The sequence below is a fragment of the Meleagris gallopavo genome, chromosome 10 (assembly GCF_000146605.3).
Source record: "Meleagris gallopavo isolate NT-WF06-2002-E0010 breed Aviagen turkey brand Nicholas breeding stock chromosome 10, Turkey_5.1, whole genome shotgun sequence".
NCBI lineage: Eukaryota > Metazoa > Chordata > Aves > Galliformes > Phasianidae > Meleagris > Meleagris gallopavo.
Window position 1 is genome coordinate 18577536 of NC_015020.2, and position 21278 is coordinate 18598813.

General features: G+C 51.4%; 2 protein-coding genes across 5 annotated transcripts; one reads left to right on the forward strand and one right to left on the reverse strand.

Moving 5' to 3' along the window:
• The first annotated feature begins 6 nt into the window (after positions 1-6).
• GADD45A (growth arrest and DNA damage inducible alpha) lies at positions 7-1338 on the forward strand. Its single transcript, XM_003208919.4, has 3 exons — positions 7-129; positions 220-433; positions 586-1338. Exons 1-3 carry the CDS (start codon positions 29-31, stop codon positions 697-699), a joined length of 429 nt encoding a protein of 142 aa, XP_003208967.2. The 5' UTR covers positions 7-28; the 3' UTR covers positions 700-1338.
• Positions 1339-3257: 1919 nt separating this feature from the next.
• GNG12 (G protein subunit gamma 12) lies at positions 3258-16887 on the reverse strand. Of its 4 annotated transcripts, XR_004160803.1 has the most exons (6): positions 16814-16877; positions 15297-15355; positions 14558-14657; positions 5842-5958; positions 5006-5191; positions 3258-4038 (listed from the first exon to the last, which is right to left on the reverse strand). XR_004160803.1 is itself a non-coding variant. In XM_031554889.1 (5 exons), the coding sequence occupies exons 4-5, from the start codon at positions 5935-5937 to the stop codon at positions 5066-5068; spliced, it is 222 nt and encodes a 73-aa protein (XP_031410749.1). In that variant the 5' UTR covers positions 5938-5958; positions 14539-14657; positions 15297-15355; positions 16814-16887; the 3' UTR covers positions 3258-5065. The 4 variants fall into 4 exon arrangements, 3 of the variants coding, with proteins under 3 accessions (XP_031410749.1, XP_010714320.1, XP_003208959.1); XM_031554889.1 differs by having other exon boundaries at positions 3258-5191; positions 14539-14657; positions 16814-16887; XM_010716018.3 differs by having other exon boundaries at positions 3258-5191; positions 16814-16876.
• Positions 16888-21278: the final 4391 nt, after the last annotated feature.

The window sequence follows — 21278 nt, forward strand, 5'->3', positions numbered from 1 at the left end:
GTGCTGATGAGCTGCGTGCGTGTGCAGGATGGAGCAGGCGGGGGACGCGCTGGAGGAGGTGCTGAGCAAGGCGCTGAGCCAGCGGAGCCTCACCCTGGGTGTCTACGAGGCGGCCAAGCTGCTCAACGTGTGAGTGAACCGCTCTCTGTGTCCCCCACCCAACTCCCGGTCCTCCTCTGGTCCCCCCCAATGCTGACTCTGCTGTCTCTTCCCCCCCAGTGACCCCGACAACGTGGTTTTGTGCCTCCTGGCCGCCGACGAGGAAGAAGAAGGAGACGCGGCGCTGCAAATCCACTTCACCTTAATCCAAGCTTTCTGCTGCGAGAACGACATCAACATCCTGCGGGTCAGCAACCCGGCTCGCTTGGCCCAGTTGTTGCTTCCCGACGGCGGTCCTGAACCACCCACTGATCTCCATTGCGTCTTGGTCACGGTGAGTCCATTGGTGATGACTCAATGCCAATGTCCCGGGGAGGTTCCCGAGGCCGAGCCGTCGGCTCGGCCTCGGGAACCTCCCCGAACCACATTTGCTGTTATTTAAGTGGATTTCTTGCTCAACCAGCATTTTTCCCACCTTTTATCCAGAATCCCCACGCCTCCCAATGGAAGGATCCAGCGCTGAGTCAGCTGATGTGCTTCTGCCGGGAGAGTCGCTACATGGATCAGTGGGTGCCGGTGATCAACCTCCCCGAGCGGTGACCGCGTCCCAAACATCACAAAATCCTTTTTTCAACCCGTCGCTCAGGAATTGATCAACCTCCACCCCCATAAAGGAAGACAGGAGGGAGGGGAGGGAAACAAAAAAAAAACAAAAAAAAAAACCCACAAAAAAAATTGGGAAGAAAAAACAAACAAACAAAGGATTTAATAATAATTAAGCTGTTATCACGTTGACCGCCGAGGTGTTGGAGAGGAGCACGGAAGCGGAGCTGGAAGAGCCAACCCCCATCCCCGGAGTTGAGACACCGCGATGCCGACCGCCCCTTGGGCTGGTTTTTCTTTTTCAAGTGCAACTTCACAGTTTCTGGTTGAAATCTCTTAAAAGGAGCTCCAAAAAGGTTGAATCGGAACGCTTCGCAAACAATTTTATTGTATTTTTTGGGATGTTGATTCTCAAGTTTTTAATGCTAAGATATATAATAAGTTATTTTATGATATTGATGGAAAAAAATTATTTATACTCTGAGGTTTGAGAACCGGACTACCCTTGAGCAGTTGGTCCACAGCCGCACATCTTTTAGCTGCTGCTGAAAGCAGCCACGGTGATGTAATTGTTGGAAATGGGACGGCGCTTTGTTTTTTTGGGGTTTGTTTTTTGAAATAAAGTTTTGACTCTGCTCCTCGCTGCTGGGTTTTGCTTTGCCGCGCGCAGTCCCCGGGCTCAGCTCCTGTTGCGCTGCTCCTGTAATGGCACCTGGGCTCCCTCCCAGCCCCTCCCAACCCAGCAAATGGAACAGCAGCTGCCGTGCTGCAGGAAATGCGATTTATTTTTCTTGAGCGCCGCCGCTTTGCAGCGTAGTTCAAACATGAGGAAGCGTTTCAGCTGCCCTAACAGCTCCCGCAGGGCCTGGGGCTTGTTCCAAGTTGGGGAAACCCCATTGCTTTGTGCAGGAACCCCTTTCCCAACGCTCCCCTTGCAGCCCCGGTGCCTGAGCACTGCACCACGCAGCCGTTTCCCCCCCAGCTTTGCTCCCTGTGCCTCTTGGAGCCGGGCAGGGGGGAGCAGCAGGGCCCATGAGCAGCTGCATGTGTTGTTGTTGCTGCACACAAAGCGGGCAGCGATCCCTCCCCTGCCCCCAAAGAGCAGCCCCCCTTCCAGGCCCCGCTTCTGCTGTGGGGAGCTGTGAGCATCACCCACTCCGTGCCCCCAATTTCTGCATCCCCGCTGCAGCCCAGCCCGGGGCTGCCCAACACGGGAGCTTCCCAAACATGTTATTTTTAGCTCTGTGATTACAGCTTGTGGCCAGCGTCAGCATTTCTAAAGCGAACGCAGCCCCGGCGCTGATCCCGTGCAGCCTCCTCCCTTTGCATTCAAAATGCCTTATTCTGGCGCACGGTGCTTTGGGAGCGCAGATGTCACGGACCCAGCAAAGCCCGAGCGCAGCTGACCCCAAACACGTGCCAGCGCAGCTCGCTTCTTTTGTCCCACAGTGGGCCCCACAGGCTGCTGCTCACCCAGGGGCTGCAGCAGAGCGTGCTTCAGGCCTGGCTCCCACAAGCCCAGCGCACAGCGAGGGCAGCCTGCAGCACCCCAGCCATCTCCGTGTATGTATCGATACATCTGTGTGAAGCTAAAAGCTTCACTTGGGAACAGCCTCCCTTCCCAGGCTGCGAACCAACACGGGACCTTTGACTCAAAACCAAAGTATGTCGAGATGAGAACAAAAAGTCCGAGTACAGGCAATTTTGGCAAAGCAAACCAGCAAAATGAAAAGAGGAAAAAACCAAACTCCCCCTCCTCCCTCCCAACATACCCATGGCTCTACCAAGGGTCTGCAGTACACCAAACCTTTTTTCCCCTTCGAATCAAACAGCAGCAAAATCACGCTTGCAGAGAAGCAGAGCTGCACACCAAGCTGACTCCTGGGATGGTGGGGAAGGGAGATCCAGCGCACGCAGCAGCAGTGCCAGCCATGAAGCAGGCTCAGGTGGGGGCACCGAGGCAGTGCCCACCCTGCCCTCAAGGACCCCACGGTTTTGTTTCTCCTTTTTCCTTCTATTGAGAGACCATGTTCCTGTATCACTGAGAGTTCCTGTACTTTTGCTGCGGCATTTATGGTGAAAGAGGAAAGGTGCACATACAAACGTAACCGCTGGAGCCCATACATGACCCTAAACACTGCATGTAGCAACACACAGCTGACCTGCAAAGCTGTGTGATGGCACCAGCAGAAGCGGCCAGCTGCGTCTCACTGTCACCCTCAGGTGTTCCGTCTGAGCTGAGAAACACTGAAAGAGAACCGGTACGGTGTTTTCAATCACACAAAGACACACTGTGCCCACACACAATCCTTTTGCTCTTTGAAGTAAAAGCGGCAGCGAAGGAGATGCTGATGTGAATCTTTGCCCCGGTGCTTCGAGGATGTCAACATTGCACGAAAACGTGGAAAAATGCACTCGATGTGCAGAGAAGCAGACGCAGCAGCGAGAAGGTCTGAAGGAAAGGATTTCCCTTTACCCCGTGGCGCACGCAGCCCCACTGCAGCGGGGGGAGCACTCAGAGGTTCCACGCGAGCAGAAAGTGAGCAGCCAGGAGCTCCGTGCCAGGACTTCTTTATTAGAAAGTACAAAGGTAAGCATCCTGTGTGCTGGGTGGGTATGGCAGTACGAGTGGGAAGGATGAGAGGTGGCAGAGCTCCAGCCTACAGGAGCAGCACCGCAGGACCTCGTGTCGGAACCCGGCTCACAAACAGCACAGGGACAAAGCTGGACGTAACGCTGGCTCTGCACATACAACCCTGCATCACAGAACCATTCTGGTTGGAAAAGACCTCCTTGACCCAGTCCAGCTGCCAATCCAGAACCTCAGGTTACCTCTGGTGGGGCGAGGAGCTCTAACCGGCATTGATGGCTCCTGGAAGGAGCAATACTTGGGCTACAGCAGGAGCCCCTGCACCTCTGCGTGCCCCTGCTGGCCTCCCCAGCTCAGCTACTGACCGTGTCTAACTAGATGTGTTATAAAATGAGACTCAAAGGTAGTAAAAAAGAAAAAATAAGCATGGATCTACATTATTGTTTGGAAATCATCGCTAGAAAAATAGTCTAATTATAAAAATAATTTGAATGTAAGCACAGAGTAAGCAGCACAGTTTTCTTATTGCCAGCCTCGCGTTCAGATTTTTGAGCTGTTTGTTAAAGAGCCTCGTTAAACAAATATATAATTTCTCAATATATTATCAACAGTGCGTATATAATTTAATATAGAAATGACAAATAGGCAACATAAGACAGTAAATTACAAGTGGTTAATAAGTCCTGTAAGCATCCTTACAGGAACGCGCAGCGATGGCCGCTCACAACTCCAGCCCTGGACCACAGCTACAGAGAAAGGCAGAATCGTTATAAGTCCCCTGGAAGTTTGCTGTTAATATGCAATGTTTGTATAAATATCCTATTAAAGTTTATATATATATATTTATATACACACACGCAAGGACTTTTTTATGATGTATATATATCAAATGACTTCCTTGATGGAAAGGCTCCCTGTTACACCTGCACAACCACGATCTGGATTGCAGTTTGGCATTTTTTCCCCTTTAAGAGGGGATTTAGGAAAGAGCCAAATTCTGAGTGCCTGTACAAATCATAAATGAGACCTCGAGTGGCAGAACCACACCTCTTAACACCGCCACACAGACACGAACTATGAGCCTGTCGCCTCTGATTCTTTGGACAGCTTTTCTTTTTTTAATGCCAACACAGATTTTTGATGAGAGAAATGAGAAAACCAGAATTAAAACTGAGAGCTGCTTTTTCAACTACTCTTGAAGGCTAGGAAGTAAACCCTCAGCTACCTGACTCTCGACACATTAGGTTTTACATGACAAAAACCCTGCCAAGAGGAACGAGCACACCAAGGGTGTCAGCAGGTCTCCAGCAGTCACTACCATCATTTCTCAAGGTAGCTGTTGCTCGATAATGCACTTCTAAGTGTGCACGTGCACAAATGCACATCTGAATGCTGCAGAGGGAGGCCCTGCTCTGCGTGCACACTTGATTTTGACAAGTGTGACACCACCAATGTTTCATAATGGGGATTCCAACTCTTAGCCCGGCTGTGTTCTGCAGCAAAGCCGGGCAGCTTTGGTCTGTGTGTGTGAGGCCACAGCAGGAGCACAATCAGAGCCACGGCTCTGCAAAGGGACCCCGCTCCTCTGGCCAAGGGAAAAGTGATTGAGTGTGAAATCTCACTTCCTACCGGAGACTGGGAGCAGAAGAAATGCTTTAGAAAGCCTAAGAGATCGTTTCTACACGTGAGAAGAGGACAGTGAATACCGGGTACCTTACAGGTTGTTTGCCTACACATCTGCCTGCAGGGAGCTGCGGAGGCACTGCTGTGCCCCTATAACAAAATGCACGTCTTCTTGTCCTTGAATGGGTTTTCAGAAGCAGGAATGCCCATCAGCAATGGATCTTTCTTGGCGTGTTCTTCGCAATAGAGCATTAGGTCTGCTGATGCCTTTGACACCTGCAGAAGACAGAAGATACAATGGCTACTATTTCCCCATAACCAGCAATAGGAGGGGATGTGACCCTGCGTGAAGGGAGAGATGCTGGGCCACCAGCACCTCACAGGCCCACACCCTATTTCCTGCAAGAGACAGAGCCCTGTGCCTCGCCCTGGGGCCAGCCCTGTCCACAGAGGGGAGCTCCTCCAGCTGCTCTGGCACTGGTTCGTGACACGAGGCAATAGGATGGCTCTGCTTATACAGGGCTTCTGCAGAAGACCAAAAACAAACAGGAAGGGCTCAAAATCGTGCAGTAGGTTTGTAATAAGGAACTTATTGTCTATAAGACTGGGGACAATAAACAGAAGTGTCCTCAGATGACTTAACGCTTTCTAGAACACTAAATATGGTCTCTCCTTGCATAACCCTGCACCAAGAAAGGGTACCTTGCTGTGTGTGTTTGTGATTTTGCACTGCTGCCACCTCCAGGGATGGGGCACCCATCACAGGGTGCGCAATTAGGAATGACTTACCATTATGCAGATTTTCCAGGCTGAAATGTAAACACCAAGTTCCAAGACGGGGGAAAATCTGCACTGCGTCCCCTTTGCACATGTTCTGTCTGGGGAAACCAGGAGAAAAGAGGGGCTGGGGAAGGCCGTGCTCTCACCTTTATTCTTTCTATTGAGGCTTCTATTCTCAGCTGCTGGACAGTCCTGCGGGCCTGAGCTATGCTGTTGGTGGTGCTGGCTGTTTTACCCGACATTTTCAGTGAGCTGGCGATGCTCTGTTGGGAAAAACAACCGGTTATTTTTCCAAAGGCGGCACAGCACGTTGCGCTGCTTCTCTACAAAGACACAACAAGCTGCAAGAAGTGCTATTATATTTTTCTTATTTTACACAACAGGACTGTCAGCTGAGCAGCACCGAACACCCTCAGAAAAATTGCACTGGGCTCCAGCGTACCGCGGCGCTTCTGCCGTCCCCCACCCCAGGTCTGTGGCAGCTTTACAACATCCCAGGGAAAAAAAACAACAGCCAAAGTTCACAGAAATACTCCCAGCTGCTGTCTGCTCCCATATGGCCATATATGGAGGCATAGCAGGAAAAAAAAAAAAGCACAGCCCCAGGACTTGGCTGCTCTGGGTAGGGAGGGAAAGCAGGGACCCCGCTGCGGGCGGCGTTTGGCTGCCATCCAGCAGGGCAGGAGGATGCTGCTGCTGTCACTGCTCACAGCTGCCAGCCCTGCACAGCTTGAGCCCAGCCAGGCAGGGCCACGGAGTGCTGAGACTCTGCGACGGAGGAGCTCAATGGGGGTGGTGCAGCCCTTCCTGCCCCCAACACTGCACGGAGGGACTGGGACAGCGTTTTGGGGAACACTGGTAACCAGGTCCTGGCCAAAAGGTATCGCAGAGTCCCCTGTAAATGCAGCTGTGAGCAGGCAGCCAGCAGCTCAGAGCTGCTTTCAGGCAGCGCTGCCCTGTCAGACCCGCCTGTGCAGCAGCACGCGAGCACTAGCAATGCACAGACTCCACTGTTTGTTTTACACAGATCCTCCAGAATAATTGGCTCCGCGGTGCTGTGCTTAAATCATTTACAGCCCTACAGGGGCTCGAGTCGAAGGCAGCTGAACGTGACCTTTCTGGGGCCGCACGCAGCCTCTCCTCGCAGGCCTCCGTTACCCACACGCCGGCCAGGGCAGCAGTGCTGTTTTTCCTCCCACTGCTCTGTGTGCTGAGAACAGCATTTCTGTGCACCCAGCCCCTGGTTTGGCACAGCCCACATTTCCAAACTTCCTGTCCCTCCTGCGGGGCCCTGCTGCGTTAATGCCCAGCTTGCCCCCAACAGCAGCACTTTGTGTCAACGAGGATGTGATGCCATCAGCACCCTCCACACCAACATCTTCCAGCATTTTCCCCTACTAACAACTCACTGCGCCATGCAGCAGTGCTCCTGCTTACCCTAATACGCCTGTGAGCTGGCTGTTGAGGACGTAGGACTTGGTCCTGCTGCTGCCTGCTTCAATCACAGCAAAAAGCCAAGAACTCCCACAGGAGGTGCTGGCTCAGTGAAGTTCAGTGAGCCCCTTCCTACCCAACTCAAGTTCTGAAGCAGGAGGGGCTGCAACCTGCACCAACAGTCCTGGCAGGCAGCACATTGCCCGGGACATCACTTAGGTGCAAAAAATGAGTCCGTAGTGCAGCTGGGACAACATTGGCTGACTTGGAGAAAATATAATTTCAACCCCATATCCATTAAAAACGTCTTTAAATTATTAACAAAGCTAAGGCGATTAACTTTTTCTCAAGCATCTTATGATCTACTGGTGAGAAACCCTGTGAGTGCTGTCCTAACAGGTATTTCGTGCTTGGCCACTTGCAGCTGACTCCCGCTGCTCCTCAAAACCCCCTGCGGTGAGTCACAAGCAGAGACAGCTGCTGTTCTCCCTGCTGAACCCCCCCAAGCCCAGTGAGCACAGGCTGGGGCTGCACGCGGCATCCAGCAGCTGAGAAACTGCTTTGCTGGCCAGGAAGCAGGCAGCAGCAGGACGCAGGAGGCCGTCCCGTCCAGCACCTTGTTACTGCAAATGGGCAAGCGATGCCTCCTGCTCGCACGCAGGTAGGAGGGATCTAATAATTGGTACTGGGCAGCATTAGAAACTTACTTCCTGGAAGAGATATTGCAAACATAGTCATGAATCTCTGTGATGTGCACACAGCCACGTGGCTGCCGAGCAGGCAGCTCCTGGGCTCCCCAGCCTGCTTTGCAGGTGTGCGGCTGGGAGGAGACAGGCATGAGACAGAACTGGTTCAAACGCTGCATGTGCTCCAAGTGACCCATTCCAGGGTAAATGTGGAAGTTCTGAGTTCAGAGTCTTTAAACTTGTGCCAGTGCAAAGATCACAGCACCACGCAGTGCTTGGCAGCACGCAGGGCTTTTGGTTGCTGCATTTGCAGCACAAACCATGCACTCTAAATACTTCCATCCTCTAAATACTTCCATCCCAGGTTTCTGTGTGCAGTTAGCTGGACGAAAGCTGGAACAAACCTCCTGAAAGTGGAGCACAGGACACCTTGGTGACTGCAGGGAGGGGAGGCAGCAGTTGGGCTGTGCAGCCCTACCTGTGCCTGCTGCCCACGCTGCCAGTCCCCAAGCAAAACTCCCGAAGGTGTGGGAACACAGCCCCTGGAGGAGTCTGCATCCCATGCAGCGGTGTTAAAGTTGCTCCTGGTGTCTGTCTGCAAAGTTGCAGTAATTGCATGAGGTTACAGATCACAATCAGCCCTCCTCACCGGTGCACGCAGGCTGAACACTGCTGGGGGAGGAGGGAAGGCAGGGTGCTCTGCACGACAGCAACTCGCCCTGCAGCGCTGCAAGCCTGTTCCAGCCTGAACCCAAGGCATGCAGGGAGGCAGCAGGTGGCAGAGCTGGATGGTGAGTCAGCTTGGGCAGCAGGGCGGGCATGGCGCTCCCGGAGCAGCTCTGCAGCTAAGTGTGTGTGCTGCAGTTGTAAGGAGGGATGCACGGGAGTCCAAAGTGCTGCGCACAAACAGCACGACAAATCCTGTCACCGATTCAGATAGGCCCCATGTAACACCATACTGCAGACAGGTTGCTGTTAATCACACAGATGCAGTACCCCACAGCGTCCTGCATCACTAATACTGGCGTCACTCAAATATTAAAATGCATTTTCATGGCGTGCTTGGTGATTCAACCTGCAAATTACTCAAGAGAAATGGGAAAGCTGACGGACATAAACACATTTGTCTGGAAATAGTCACCATCTGTTTGCAAAGGTTCATATTCAGATCATCTGCTGTATTGCTGGGAAAGAGAATGTACCACAAAGAAAAGGTAACAAATCTGAGGCCATCGGCTGCTTTGGAACCCGCTCTGCAAAGAACACAGTATGAAATCAGAAGACCCTTCTCCTTTTGGAGGTTCCATTTCAGTCAGGATGAAAGCACAGCGCAGGAGCAGAGCATTGCCCCCACCCAGCTCTCCCTGCCTCCCACAACACTAAACGTGTCAAAACAGCCCTTCAGGATCTGTCAGGGATGGCCCAGGAGGACGGGATCACACAACAGGTTAAACCAGACCACGCACAACTGTCACTGTACCTCCACCAGGCAGACCCAAGAGCGAGCAACTGCTGCACACGGTTCCAGTGCTGCCAGGTTGGGATGTGCAGCAGCAGGAGAACTCCATCGCACCGACACACGGCTTCTCTGGAAATGTGTCAGCTCTCACTGGCTTTTTTCTCCTCTGCTCCAGAGCTGTTTTCTTTTAGATCAGGCCAGCTAAGTTGTGCAGCTTGCGGGCCAGCTAGTGGCCCAGCTTTTCTGCTGCAGAATAACCATGCAGAGGATGGCCGTGGCTCAGAGCTGCCTGCTGCCCAACACTCACATTTTAGAGGAAAAAAAAGAGGCTTCCAGCAGGGCCTCTCATTCACGCTGCTGGATCTGATAAGCAGCACACCTGCTGCACTGATAAGGAGCTCTGCTGGCACACTGCAAAGTCAACACAGAAACATCATCGTTTTGGAACAGAAAGGTGCTGCTTCGTATGGATACACACACAGCACTGATCTACTACAACCTGAGCCCTAACTCAGACCCCAGCTTCCACAGTTTTCATTTCTTCTACTGAAAAACTACAGAGTGGAAAGAAAAAGCAAACAAACAAGAAAGACCTTGATTTTCTCCCAAAGTAATGGTAGCATCCCTGAGGAGTAAGATAGTTCAACGTCTGCCGATTGCTCTGATTTCAGCATTTCATTTTCTAAACACACACACAACAAAAATTAAAAACCAGTCACTGCGGAATTAAAATACAATACGTTCCTCCCTCATTTTGTTGCAGTGGGGGCAGGCTGACTTTGCTCTGCCTTTGTCCCCCATGGCCACGACTCCTTTTGCCACTGGAGTTGGTGAAGCCTGTCCAAAACCCCCTGTCGTGGCTCAAGGAGTGACCTCATTAGGGAAGTTGCAGGGCTTATTTTCTCAACTGACTTGCTTTGTTAATAAATCAGATCCCTAAAAAACAAAAACATGACATTAGAAAATTAAATTGCCACCTTTCCTCATCTCCAAACAAACAGACGCAGCATTACTTTAATGGTCCTCCTAAGATTACCAAATCTCTTCTGCGCAGAGCTTCATATACAAGTAGGTCATCTCCCAACACTGTTTTCCCTCTGAGTTCCTGGCAACTACCCTGATAAATAAGCTGCTGCAAACATCTCATCTGTCTGTATCCATGCCCAATCTGGGTGATCTCCTCTGGGGTGCATTTGCCTAAAGGTGCACGTAACAGGTTGCACGGGAGGGCAGCACCAGCCGCTCTGCACACCACCCAAGCAAGGACACGAGGCCTTACCGGTGGGATTTCTTGCAGCCTTGTGGCAGTGCCCAGACAGGAGCACGGCTGAGGACCCACTCTGCTTGCTGCTGCAAGACGTGGATGAGGTGAAAGCCCACGGTCCCCAAAGTGCCCACAAGTGGCCATGCAGAACAAGGGCCCGGCAGGACCAGGGTTAGGGATGAGGGAAACCTGCCACGCTGAAGCCACGGTGCAACTCCCCGCTGTCTGACTCACAAGCTAAAAAGAGACCAAATTATCAGTCCCATCAACAGCCTTTTCCCAGCAATGCTACCCAAGACCAAAGCATTTCCACAGAAGTGCTCTGAAAACATGCACAGCTATGTCTGAAAACAGATGGGGTTTATTTTTTCCAGCTATGGCTGCTCTAATAAAAGAAGCGAGCTCCCGTGCTCCACGCCCGCTGGGGAAGGTTTGCCTGCAGCTCTCCCTCTGCACAGGGCTCACCAAAGCACAGCATTTACTGTGCCACGGGGACGAGCTTCTCTTTGCTTCCAGCCTCCAGCATACCGCACAGCTTTGATTTTCCCTCCTTAATAAAAGCAGAAAGGTGCAGCAGCTTCCACTGCAGGAACCAGCAGGGCTCCCGGCCTCCAGCAGGCGGAACCCACCTCCCAGCAAGCACCATGGCATGCCCTGCCGTGTGCTCACGGTCCCCTTGTGCCCTATCCATCCGTTGTCCCTACCCTTGCTCTGGGTTTTGTCGCTTCTCCACTCCTCCACTGTGAAAGGGTGAAATCAGCTGCTGCAGGAAAACATTTTTCAGTACGTGCTTTGCTCAAGAGGGGCACAGCCAGGCACTCCATGTTCAGAAATGCTGAAAATTCTTCTCAGCACGCAGCAGTGGGTAGGATCAAGCAGGGACGTGGGGAACCCCAGCACAGCAGGAGGGTTTCACCAGGCCCAGACAGCAGCTCACAGCTTCCAACAGCACCCGCTGCTCCCCCTTCGTCACATAAACCCTTCCTTTCAGTAGTAAAAAAACATATTTTTGTTTGAAGGTTGTCAGCAGTGGAAAGAATTATTACGGGAAAGGTGCAAACAACAGCAGGCACGAGAAGGCTGCGTGCCCTCTCCAGACACTCGCAGCAGCACACGCAGGCCAAGACTCCTGCATTAGCAGCAGAGTCAACAAACGAGTGGAGCCAAACAGGCCAGTGGGAAGGCTTAGCTCATCTTTTGGGGAAAACACCTTTTTCCATGGAAAACTGAGGACTTTGGTTTGTTTAAATAACGATCTTTAAAAAAAAAAGATGCTCACCAGCCACACTTGGCCATGGGAAGGTTTAGCTACAGAAACACATGAACCATCCAGAGCACATTTCACACGGAGCATATGCTCGTGTTTTTTTAACAAATAAGAACAGAAATAGCCACAGCCAGACAAAGCTGACCCCATTCCCTACAAGAACCCTGTTTTTAAGACTTTGCCCTACTTCTTTGCACAGGCTGCAAGGAAGGAGGTTAAAATACAGCAGGCGCTCAGAACAACGGCCTCAGCAGGTACGTGGCAGGCACTGCAGCTGGGCTCCAGCTGGGATAATTAAAGACCAATCTATCTTCTTTACTCTTTTGGATCTAGGAGTGCTGGGCCACCTGCTGAGTGAGATGTAATTAAAGCAGCACTGCTGGAGCTCGGCCGGGCATGGCAGCTCTGTGCTGCACAGCTGCTCTGTTCTGCACAGCTCGTGCTTCATGTGTTATACGAAGGCAGCTCTAGGCTACAGCAGCTGCAAAAGGGTTCAGCCCGCTGCCCTGTTAGTATTTCTTTCAAAACAAGATACCTCTTAAGTTGAATGTCTCAAAACTGTAGATGAATAAAGCAGCCCAGAGCTGGGGTCAGCGTGAACCTGACATTAAAGCTGATCTGCTCATGCAAGCTTCCAGCATGTCTCCCTTTTACACTGACAAAAGCCATGCGTGGGGCTGATAGAGGCCACGTGCTGGGAGCTGGAACATAGAAACATTTTCCTTTTATACTCATTGGGATGGAGGAACTATTAGACAGGTCTAGGAGCGGGTGTGGGCACACTTCTCTGGCATGCCAATCACAGGTGCTTGGCCAAAGGCAGCACTTCTGCTCCAAGAATGATTGCAAAGTAGCACGGTGGGATCCGTTGTTTATGGTTTTGGTGATTCCACAGCAAACACTGCAGGCTTACAAGTGAAACTATGCCCTGTCCTGCAGTCTCCCCAGGCATTTCACAAAGCCTGAAGCTGGTTCCTTTTTGTATGTCACCACCGACCACGAAACAAAGGCTCCACCAGCCCAAGCAAACCACCAGCTCCCTGCTCCTTCCTAGCTTTGTCCTCAAGACCTTATTGCAGTGACCCTACCACCAGCACCCTTTCACCCCAATGGGGTTTTGCTCCCACCTCTGAGGGCAGCGATTTTGCTTACTCCTCTGTGACACCTGAGATAGCTGCCGTGCAGTGCTTTATGTCCTGCTGCCTGCCACGCAGTGCCAAGGATTCACCAGTTTCTGCAGGCTCCCCCTGAGTGCTGCGAGTACTTCAGCACGTGTGGTTTGCCCAGGCACCTGCGTGGGAGCAAGGAAGCTGCAGGCTGGGCTGGGACTTGAATGCTGCAGTTGGTTTTCCTGTGGGAAGTCACGGCTGCTCCACGCTGGGTTTGTTCCGACTTGCAGAACCCAAAGCAACGTGACTGCATGCCAAGAATTAAACACTGTGGCTGGGCACTGAAATAACCTTCAAAGTAAGCACTGCAAAAGCTAACCATGGCGATATTTCTTATATAGGGACCTCTCTGTCCTAAGAGTAACGTTGGTCAGAAAGCACACGAATAAGGAGATAGCCAGCACCCCTCCACCGGCCGGCTGCCCTGCTGGGCAGAAGCAGGCAGCACACACAGCCTGGGCCGGCCCAGCTGCATGGATGGGGCCGCACTGACACCCAGTGGAAGGCAGGGTGAGATGCCTGGCGAGGGAACACGTGGCTGAGCGCCTTCCTTCTGCCAAACGCAGTGGGAAATGAGATCTGGCAAGCAGGGAAATGCCTGAATGCCACGCTACAGTCGCAGTGCAAACGTTTGATACAGACTAGAAACGACTGGGTTTTGTTAAAAGAAAGGAAGAAAGTTTGTACAAAGAAAAGGTAAAAAATTAATCACCTGCAGCACGTGGCACATGGTGCTCCCCATGAAGGATGTCAATTCCTGAGGATTTACCCCACAAATTGCAATGCAGATGCCCCAGAAGACCCAACATCTTTTTTTTTTTTTTCTTGCTGGGCACAGAAGATTCTGTTCTGTGCAGGCTGTCTTTTTGTATAGACTGCACAAGTGCCTATTTAAATGTGAGCCACAGAACACACAGAGCAGAGAGGTCTCTAGAACAGGGAACACAGTGCTTTGGTGCTTGCTTCTTCACATAAGCTCGAGATTGTTCTCAACTGAAAATTCTCAAAATGTTCTTTTTTTTTTTATTAACTACAAACAATACTGTCAGTCTCTTCATTAGCCCACCTTTCTGAAATGCATAAAAATCCCCAACAAAAATCCAACTGAATTTGTCCTTCTGGGTACCCCGGTAAGGATGTGCTCCTTCACCACCAGCTGTTTCACCAGGACAGCTCTGCTGGCTGAGCATGCACTACAGCTATGTTTCATTTCAAAGTCAGCCTCCAAACACATGATTCTGTCAAAACCAATTTACTTGCTGGGAAATGAATAGCGGAAAAACCTGCTTTCATTTTACTCTGTATTTTCACTGACTGGACTTTTTCTATCTTTAGTATAAATGAAAGCCATGAAAGCTGACTTCTACATCAAGGTTACTTTGAAAAACATCTGAGCAGTGTTGTTTTAAAGCCTTCAGGTTGATATTGCCAGTAAAGGCAATCTGCATGCCCTACCAAGCTGGGGTACCTCTTCTCCCAGGAAGCGACCTGCTCCTCCACACAGCGCTCCCCAGCTTGCTTACAAGAGAAAAAGACACAAACTACAGAAAGACTCTGGCTGTACCAAAATCTGTTGATCTTACAGCATGTAAAGCAGGAGCAGTCAGCAATCAAAGCACCAGACTGGGAGTCACAAGACACCGCTCGGCCTCAGGTTCCGTGGCCTTCAGCGAATTCTTTTGTCTGAAAAAGATAAAATCGTGAGTGCTGGGAGGAAATCTCTGCTAAGAGCTCCCTGGTTCCTGGGTCAGAGCCACTACAGGGCTGCAAAGCTGAGGAGGCTCAGGCGGGACCTTATTGCTCTCTACAACTCTCTGAAAGGAGGTTGTAGCGAGGTGGGGGTCAGCTTCAGCAACAGGATGAGAGGTAATGGCCTCACATTGTATCAGAGCTGGGTACTGGAAGAATCTCTTCTCCATAGAGCACTGGGCACTGCACAGCTGCCCAGGGGTCACCCTTGGGGGTGCTCCAGAGCCTGAGGATGTGGCACTGAGGGACGTGGGCAGTGGGCACGAAGTGGGCTTGAGGAGCTGAGAGAGCTTTTCCAACCTTAATGACTGTATGGCTCTATGACTATGCAGGTGTGGCTACAAGAATTTATCAGATTATTTATTTCAAGAAAAGGGAGAATATAGGAAGAAGGATTTGCACTCTATCACAATCAGACAATAATTACAAACATATCCCAGCAAATACAGACATTTATGGAGGCTTCCATGCTACCTCTTGCTAACTGATGTAGCCAACAAGGAACAGCCTGACTTACATGGGAGAGGCAACTCCCTTCAAACAGCATTTCTGCCCCCAGTGCTGGAAACTCACCTACATAGGGCAGTGCCGTAACTCGTCCGCCTTGCTTTGCTTTTATTTGTGCAATGACCCTGAAACAAAGTCAGATAAAAATGTTAGGTACTTCATAGTGCAAGAAAGTCAAAACAAAAAGGGGTGCCCACTTGTGGTTTAATTCTGATCACAAAGACTATTTCAGTTTGAGTACAGCTCCACAGAATGCTGCCTCAGGCTGCCCTCCGCCCAGCTCACTCCCTTCCTGAGGACACAGCCTTGGCTCTCTGGCTGCCCCCCCCAGCAGAAGCCTCCCCACACCCCATTCTCCCTTCCAGTACGCTATGATTCAAGGAACCGACACACGACTACCAGATTTTGATACGGGTTAACAGGAAGAAATAGAGTGAGATCAACAAACCACGAAGCTCGTTTGGCATTAGAGTCAAATAAATACTTCAGCTGGTCATTTTTGACCACAAGGGGCCCTCTATGCAGCAGGCATGCACCCACCTGAGTCGGGCAGACAGCGGTAGAAGTCCCCCCTCCTCCCCCCTGCCTCACAGCACACAGCCAGAGGCAGCTGCCTGTCACCTGTGTCGCAACTGCAGCTGCAGGCAAATCGTGTCCCTCCCTTTCTGGGAAGGAAACACAAAGTCCCGGGCGCGCTGCAGAGCTGCGCTCCTGGAGCCTCTACTAACATCCCAGCAGCCATGCTAAGCAGCAGGAGAAACAACCCTGAGAGCCCTGATTCGAGCCCAACCCCAGCTCACCACCACCACATCCCCACAGCTCTGGAGCACCCACCACTCCCAGGGCAGCCCGTGCCAGTGCCCAGCCACTCTTTGAAGACATTTCTCCTAATATCTGACCTACATGAAACCTGTGGGTGTGCAGGCTGAGTGCAACACACCCAGAGGTACACTCTGGGGTGTGCAGTACATGCTAAAATTCGTAAAACCAGCAATTACTAATCTAATACTCATTAGTATTCGGTGTCCTTTCCTATCATTTACAGTGCAAAGTTCTACGACTGTATCTCTGCAGAGACATCACCTTCCAGGTACGCTGCAAACCGCTGACCACACGCACCGGGCATTACTAAGCTGAGGAAGCAGCTGGGACACTGATAATTCATTAACCAAGGCACGGCAGGATCCAGGATCACCGCTGACACTTTTTGGATGAGAAACCAGCACTGTCTGCCAGTGGCAGGGTGCCCTGGCCCAGAGCCCTGCATGGAGCAGTGGGTGGCTGGGTGCAGGGCAGGCAGGCCTTCAGTGTGCCGGCCTCAGCAGCAGCCGCTCTGCGACCTGCAGAGAAAGGGGACACACAGATGGGCTCTGCCAATAAATGCCACGCTGCTTCCCACACTGGAAACGGCACCCAGACCTCAACAGCTGCTGTTGGAACCCCTGTGCTGAGCAGAAGAATGAGTTACATAAAACCAGACACAGCCCAGCTGCAGGCGGTCCCTGCTATCCCTGCTCTGAACTCCTGCTTCTCACATACAGCAAGGAAATAAAACAAGCAGCACGCAACCCTCCTGCACATACCTGTGACGGCTGTACCGTGCAAAATGAGTTGCTAATGAAAACCAGCTTCTGCTTGCTTACACAACGGCCAGCTCTGGTCCTACAGCCATAACAGAAAAGTAAGAAAAGTTGTAATCTACCCACCTCCGCTTCCTGACAGCGGACAAATCAAGGTCTAGAAGCACCGTGTAAGTAATTAGGACTCATAAATCATGGGCCACTTTCTGCTATGGAGCCTCAAGGCCTCAGTACTCGGGCCCACACAAAGCTCCTGTCGGGAGGAAGGACAGGCCTGTGCCGAGGGAGGCTGGGAGCCCACGCGGCCTTGGGCTCAGCAGCAGCCACAGGCTGGGATACGAAGAGTGAAGAGAGAGGAGGAGTCTTCTTTCCACTCCAAAAGCTCCTCTGAAAGGAGGAAGTTCTGGGAGGATTCCTGCAGGAGCAGCGCTGCTCTGGGGATGAAGCCCCTGGGTTTCACAGCAGCACAACCAGGCTCAGCAGGACCAGGCAGCCCACCAACCTGCCTGCCTGCTCAGCCCCAGCCCCCAACTTCTTCTGCACTCTACAAACCCCTCTGCTGCACTCAGCAGCTGCAGCCGAGAGGCACACACGTCTCCCGACAAACTGAACTGGAGATTCTTTGCTTTGTTACTCAGAAATGAGTATCTCCTGGAGGTCTGCATCACCACTGCGCGGCTGCAGACCCACCCCTCACACTGCCCTGCATTGCCCCAGGCCTTCCCATGCAGCTCTGTTAGCAGGAACAGCGTCCTGCAGCTCAGGGGAGCAGGGCAGAGAAACGCCGGGGTTTTTACGTGAACCGATGTGCTGCTGCCTGACATTTCAGGACGTGCATTTTTCTTCCTTCTAAGGTTTAATTCTCATGCTGCTAGATACCAGCGAGGATTTTACGAGCTCGGTAATAAACTGAATTTACACACAAACACAATCTTACCCACTCCTGCAATGCACTGGCCTGTCTAAACCACGCTGGTCTGAAGCTGATGCTCTACTGTAAAGCAGAGGAGAAGCAGGTAGCTCAGTCCTATCTGACTCCTCATTTCCTATTAAATAATAACTATTTACAAAGCAAGCATGTGAGCAGCAACAACAGCCCCGTTCAGGCAAGGTTTCATACCCAAAGCACTGGCTCTCTGTCCCTCCACAGCCAGCAGGGACAGACATGCCAGCAGCATCCCACCATCCCAGCAGCAGCCTTGGGCAGCACAGGGAGAGCTACACAGCACCTTTCTCCAGAGCTTCGCTTTTCTAATGCAAACTAGAGCCAGCCACCCCAGGACAGAACTCCTCACACACCGCTGTAAGATGGCAGTGAGTGTAAATGCCTTCTGTATCTGCCCGCTTTCATTTTTGAAAACAGAAAGGAAATTTTCTTTTGGAAACACTTCTGGCCATTCCCTGCAATGATTAATGACATCGCAAAGAACCTTTTTCTCTTTTATTAACTTAAAAGGTATACACAGACACATCACATATCTTAGAACTGCGGGCTGCACCAACTGTTCAGAAAACATAAGCAGAAAGACCTAACAAAACAGGACAGAAATCCAAACATGCCCAATTAGGGACAGACAGCCCAGGAAAGGCCTTTCTGCAGACAGACTTCCTACACTATAATTGCTTTTAAATTGAAGCTCACATTGATAAACAATTTAAATGTCTGTTTCTGCCAAATACACCCATGTTATACGTACATATATCTGTACATCAGCACGTGTGCATCACATACAAGCGTGATGATGCTATGAAAGCTTTGCTGGGACACAGAAGCACAGAAGTAGCGATGCTTTTGGGATGACCATGGGCCAAAGGATTTCTTTTTTCACAGCCAGAGTCTGTACTCAATAATGCTGATATTACTGATGGAGGAACCAAGTGTGGCAGTGCTGCCCACCTCCAGCTGCTGCTGGTGCCGTCCAAGGCACAGGAGGGAGGAAAGCCCAGGGAAGGCAGCACCAAAACATGCCAGAAGCATGAGAGATGCATGGCCCCAAAGCACATCATACAGATTGCCAACACTGCATCCAGTTCTACACCCTTCTGTCAGGGCATAGCCATTACTTGTGAGGCTCTCCCACCCACCCAGCAGTGTTGCCGCAGCTATTCCTGCTCTGCAAGCCAGACTCGCAACAACAGGTTTCCCTGATCCTCTGCCTACATCTTCCCTTTCCAGCGATATCCGCTGGTTCCTGATGAGAAGGACCCTCAGGCTGACGTGTGCCCACTCTGCTGAGCCCCTACTCGGAGCTGCACCCGTGGCCAGGGTAGCAGCAGCCCGGACCCTGCTGCAAAACCCCATCCCACGCTGCCCACCTCATTGCACCCTGTCCACCCCATCCCATCCCATCCCATCCCATCCCACTCCATCCCACCCCATCCCAGGAGATGTTTTGTTCTCCTCTACCTGAAGCACCAAAACCCACTGATTTCTTCCCCATACTCAATCCCACATCGACACCTACTCTCCAAGCACCCCACTGATACCAAGACACTTAAAGCTCAGTTCCCGCACACGGCTAAAGCAGCTCTGGAACTGTGATGGTGTAAATGGCTCAGCTCTCATCCCAGCAAGAAGAAAAGGCCGTTCCACCTACGAACGCCCCAGCAGCCACAGGCACACAGCCTGCCCTCCGTCATTCAGCACATCCAGGCGCTCTGATTCTTGCTCAAACTCCATCACATGCCAAGATGCTGACACGGAGACAGGAAGCCGAACATAAACACGCCGCCTGCTTTACTGAACATTCAAAGAAACAAAGCTAAAAATATGGAGTTGTTGGAGTCTCTGGACAGAAGGAAAATAGAGAGTTCTACCAGAGCTCCAAGGACTTCTGCCATCACCTCTGCTCTTTGCAATATTCTCAAACAACATACGGAGTGAAAACTTCTCTTTCACGACTTCAGGATTTTCTCTTCTCCCTCCCCTCCATAGTCCTCAACAGCTTATTGTGGAGAACAGAAACAAGGGGATTCCAGAGGGGACCACAGTGCTGAGTGCAGTACAAACACTCAGGTTTGGAAAAACTGGGTCTCATTGTGTAACATGACAAAATGCAGAAAACAGCTGCATGACTCCAGCAGTGATTAACTCGGAGCAAATCCCGAGAGCCATCAAACATCTGCAGCTTCAATTTCCCAAGAAATGGCGAGTCTGCAACTACTTTCCAGATCTGGGGGAACTTGCTTTCTGCTTTCATTAAAGCCAATGAAAGCTTTACTACTGATCCTATCTCAGCAGGATAAGGGCTTTTCTATGCTAGACCAGGAGAGCCAAGAGCCCCGCACATTTCTGCATTGCTGGTAAGCACAGATGACCATTTAATTTGCGGAAACACAATCCTTCTAAGAATGTAGCTAAATCATTTGGCCAATATTATCACAGCAAGCTGATTACACACTGTTTAGCAAGTACCTCTTTTTTCTGCCCCAAGAAGATGCTCGTGCCATAATCTTTGCTCCAGTGCAGGGATGAAGCGAGAAGGCTGGCAGTGATGATTTGTGGGGCTGTACCAAGTGCTTCCAGAGCAATTAGAGCTTGCTTTTGTAACGGAGCCTAATCAGAAGATGCTGCATCAGGACCAGGGCAGGAAGCTCATTCCCACTTGGAAGAGCTACGGTGTGGGGCAGCTCCCTGGTGGGCTCAGTGCTTCCAGAGCTATTGTGGGCCTGCATCTCCCACAGCTCCACGCTACAGAGCAGCTTCTCATGACCTGGGCTGAAATATTCTGAGCATTCTGAGGAACACAGACTGAGAAATGCGTCTTTGGTGTGATGAAAGTAAAGCTGCTACATAGCCACAGAGGCGTGTATTTGAAACAAAGTACCTGAAACACAACACAACTCAGTGCTCGCTTTTACATACAGATGGAGAGATGGCTCCAAGCAGCTGGAGTCCCCGGTGCTCTCTTAACACCAGGGCTTTGTTAGCAGGTAAATCACGGAACCATGATTTGTTCCTGGGTTGAAAAGGACCACAATGATCATCTAGTTCCAACACCCTGCTGTGTGCAGGGTCGCAACCACAAATAAAGGCGGTCCCGTTGCTGTGCCACGACACGACCCGGTTCCACGGCACAACTCCAGCCTCACCAGCTGCTGTCCATTGGAATTCATTTGCCACTTTGGCAACGGATTAAAGATCCTCTAAATTACCGCCATACATCCAACGCAAGGCTGAAATAGGGATCGGGAAGTCATTAACTGCATCCTAATCCTTTAATCGCGCTCCGTGTTACCGGAGCAGCACAGCATCCTACCGCCGTCCCATTACTTCCTCACCTCATTTTATTTCTAAACGAGTCCCCAACCAAGACAGAAGCAAACAAGCGACTTAGGACCACCCGGCAGCCCTCAGCCGGCGGAGATGCCGGCTGCGAAGCGCCCCGCGCCCAGCGCCGGCCGGAGAGGCGCTCAGCCCGCCTCGTGCCGCCGTCCCGGCGCAGGATCCTCCCGCGGCCTCCGCGCC